The sequence below is a fragment of the Phytophthora infestans genome, genomic scaffold (assembly GCF_000142945.1).
Source record: "Phytophthora infestans T30-4 supercont1.273 genomic scaffold, whole genome shotgun sequence".
Classification (NCBI taxonomy): domain Eukaryota; phylum Oomycota; class Peronosporomycetes; order Peronosporales; family Peronosporaceae; genus Phytophthora; species Phytophthora infestans.
Genome location: NW_003303486.1, coordinates 1 through 3673, shown reverse-complemented (window position 1 = coordinate 3673; position 3673 = coordinate 1). Strand labels below are relative to the sequence as shown.

The following is a 3673-nucleotide window of genomic DNA, read 5'->3' as shown; positions in this document are numbered from 1 at the left end:
ACGGCAGTTCACAGGTCCCCTCTTTAATTAAAGAGAGCGAAGTGACCTGAAGTAAGGTAGATTGTAAACTGAGTATATTTATAGGTAGGTTAAGTTTGAGGTTAATACAAACTATCAGTTACCTATAGAAATGCAATGTCATTTAACCAATGGTTGGTTTTGAATGACCTTGGTACCTTGTACCAAATATCCCGGAGTATGACATGTCATACTCCTGAAGTGTGAAGTGTCACACTTCATGTAACCAGGGTACACTTAGTGCTACGTACCCCGTTACACGAGACAACGTCGGCCCTGGTTTGCCAGCTACCGCCCAACAGTACAGCGGCCTGCCAGCCACTAGACGTTGAGGTTTTCAACTTTGCTTTTTGCTAATTAATTCGTTTTATCTACCAATAAAAATGTGCGACGGATTTTCCTGTCGCGAAAACAAAAAAAGAACTACTATGGAGGATGGCGTTCAGAGGGTGGCGAATTTCACCGTCGTTGTCTTTATCTTAAGCAGACCAACATGAAGTAATCTACGGCAGTAATGACTTATTGATATACCGGAAACTAAAGCGTAAAGGTTTGTAGCTAAAAGGCATTGTGGTTTTTATCCATTTCGGATGATCCGATTTGCTGAACACCTCCGAAATAGAAAGTAGGGTAAATTAAGGCTCGGGCCGGACATGTTGATGGGCACTTCGAATTAGAAGAAGTGCCAGAATTGCCTTGCCTAAGTGGTCTGCCCAAAATCATTTGCTAGAACACTATGATCAAGCGTAGTCTAGCCGCCATAGGTGATCATAGCACCATTTTACTCGGCAATCGCACTACAGTATGCATACGTTTAGTGTTTATCTCTTCCCCAATTAGTTGAGCTGACTTGTGGGAGGTAAGGTCGTCTGGAAATGACAACTTCGATGAGGTCGTTCTCCGAGAGGGAGCTGCCCGATTCTAGCTGAGCTGTAGCGCGTTTAAGCGGGAAATCCACTGTGGCGCTCTCTACACTCGCAACAGCATTCAAAGCCCGCTCGATCTTCGTTGCGCAGTTCTTCGCACAGCTCATACCGTCAATTTTAAGGCAAATTGTACGCGGTCCACTGGTTGGTTTCGCTACTGAAGGCGTGAGCTTTTCATCGCCCTCAACATAAGTCGGGTCATATATAGCTAATTAAACCTAATTACCCTACACCCTGCCCGATATAACACTGTAAATCGGGCGGCAAACCAGAATTGTACTAATCCTAGTATATGGGATACTAATAAATAGACTGTGTTATATTATTAATAGCTTTATTTCGGCACTTTTGAAACCTTATACGGCACAGTGCCACTTTAAAACTATTTCTGAGCATTTTGTTTGCCAAGGATCCGGAATAGTTGAATTGTTTTTTTTTGTCTGGAAAAATTACCTCTAGAGCGAGGGAAGTCAATGCGTTGCGGCGATCATTAACCTCTCAATTTAATACAGAGAATTCGGACTACAGGTGTCGTGTTGGCAAATACCGAAGCTAATCCACACGAAGGTGCGTAAATGCATGTAGGTCTACTGAGCGCCGCTTCATACTCTTCAGCCTCCAGAACTGAGATGTTCGTATCACCTAACATGTTCGCTTTGTATTGCGCTTGATGTTCGGATGCGACGGCTTCAATTTGGGCATGACTCCAAAACTTCTCCAGCTAAGTGCGGCGAGGATCTATTAATAGGATATCCTTCGCAAATTCACGTGGTGGGGCCACGTCCAGATCAGAGGACATAACACGTGCGGCTTCCTTCGTTGTGTTCCGCTTGGACGCGCTCCATTCCTTCAATTACATGCAGCGCCAATTCTCCAATGTTACTGTTCGAAATATCTTTTTACATAGGCTCCCACATCACTCACATCGTTTAAAAGATTTTGCAGTCTGATCCAATATTTATAGTTTAAATACGAACCCCGGGTGAATGCCTCGCCTATAAGCAATAGCTAAGCCGAATTGTATATCGGCTGCATTAAAAAAGTTGAAAGCTGCACGCCTTGAATAAACTTACCGGTGAACTGGCTCAACTACGGTTCGTGAATTTGGTTAGACCAATATTACCGATAAAAAGATATAAAAGTTTACTACCGCCGGCAAGCGAATGCTTCGAAGTCGTTTATTAAAAGTACTCCCTAGCTTAGAGTGCAGAGATATTATTGGGGATGACATCGGTTTGTACGCTGGACTCTCGACAGTCGCTGTAATAGTGTTGTCAACGACAATCGTCACGCCTCCGCTCTTCATCCCGTCTTGCTCTTGCGTTGGTCTGAAGATGTAGTACACTACAATCTGGATAAAACTTAGCATCGTACCGATAGCGTTGATCCCCCACACGAAGAAATCATTGTCCACGATTCCCGACGCAAGCCACAACGACGCCGACACAAAGATCATGGCGCTCAGGTTAATTGGAATAGAGGCAGAGTTCTTGGTCGCGATCACATGTTTCAGAGTGCCCAGCGGTGACGCGTACATCCAAATATTGATGACGATTGCAGCGTAGCCAACCCAGTCGCCAACCTGTCCCTTGGTCTGGTTTGTGACACCGGACACTCCAAGAATCGTGTAGATGGAGAACATACAGTGCACAGCGAACGCTCGGGAGTACAGTTTGTACAGAGCTTTGCGCTTTTCAGGCACAGTGTAGCTGAAGAAAATGACGTTGTAGATCAATGCTGCGGTCTGACTGAACGCTTGAGTTGCAAAAATCGGAAACATGTTGTCTGCCAGATAGCCGTACAGCATCCTACAAGGGAAACAGCGTTAGCAACCGAAGCGGTTGAAAAATTATATTAATGAACAGTCCCGTACCATGCGCGGTTATTTACTGCCATTGCTACGAGAGGAAGTGCAACCATCTGTCCGGTGCCTTTGCGGCGGTGTACGCTGTAGAGATCCGGCGTGAGACTGAGACTCAGAATGACCTGGGCGATGGCAGTCGCCACGTTCAAGATATCGACCCATATGCTCATGCTCGCGTAGGCCGAAGGTGCAGTGAGCACAAGCGAGTGAAAAGGAGAATGACTGCGCCTTGCTGCGAGGTTTTAAGTCGAAAGCTTGGCTGTCACATGTGCAGCGATTCGGATGCTGATACAAGAGCACACGGTAAGGATTGGGTGCACTCAGCGAGCAGTGCTGACAGCACCGGAACTTGAGACCTTGAGAATAAGCCTGCCCGTCTCTTTTGTTTCTAAACGACTCGATTGGAAGCTTCAAAGTCGTTAGGCAACGTAGAATCGTAGGCTCAACCGAACGAGTTGATTAGAGTCCCATCTGCGGCTCATAAACTGGCTCATCTTATTCATGTGGCCGTACGACTGCAGTCAGGAACGTGCCCGTGAAGCACGAATATCACCAGTCTGGAGATATTGCATGGGTCAGGTACACAGTACTGTACTTGACATTAACATCAAGCACGTTTACCGGTGTACAGTACTACCAAGCGAGAAATTGACACCTGGTACTATTCAATTACGTGTAGTACTCAGTAGACTGGTAATTAGATGTTCAAACTACCGGTAGCCGCAACAAGGGAACAGAGGGTTAAACATAAATTAAGACATTCTAATACCGGTATTATGGGTTCCAAATTTGGGAGTCGAACGCCTTTTAGATATAATAATTTATGCGATTCGATGAAGTTCTCGACTTCCTGTGAGAAGTGGGT

General features: G+C 45.5%; 1 protein-coding gene across 1 annotated transcript; it reads right to left on the bottom strand.

Moving 5' to 3' along the window:
• Nucleotides 1-2231: 2231 nt before the first annotated feature.
• Nucleotides 2232-2978, bottom strand: PITG_21101 (MtN3-like protein; the record flags this gene model as incomplete). The annotated part of the gene is made up of 3 exons (XM_002895054.1): nucleotides 2232-2244; nucleotides 2288-2752; nucleotides 2818-2978. 3 exons carry the CDS (start codon nucleotides 2976-2978, stop codon nucleotides 2232-2234), a joined length of 639 nt encoding a protein of 212 aa, XP_002895100.1.
• Between the last annotated feature and the right edge of the window lie 695 nt (nucleotides 2979-3673).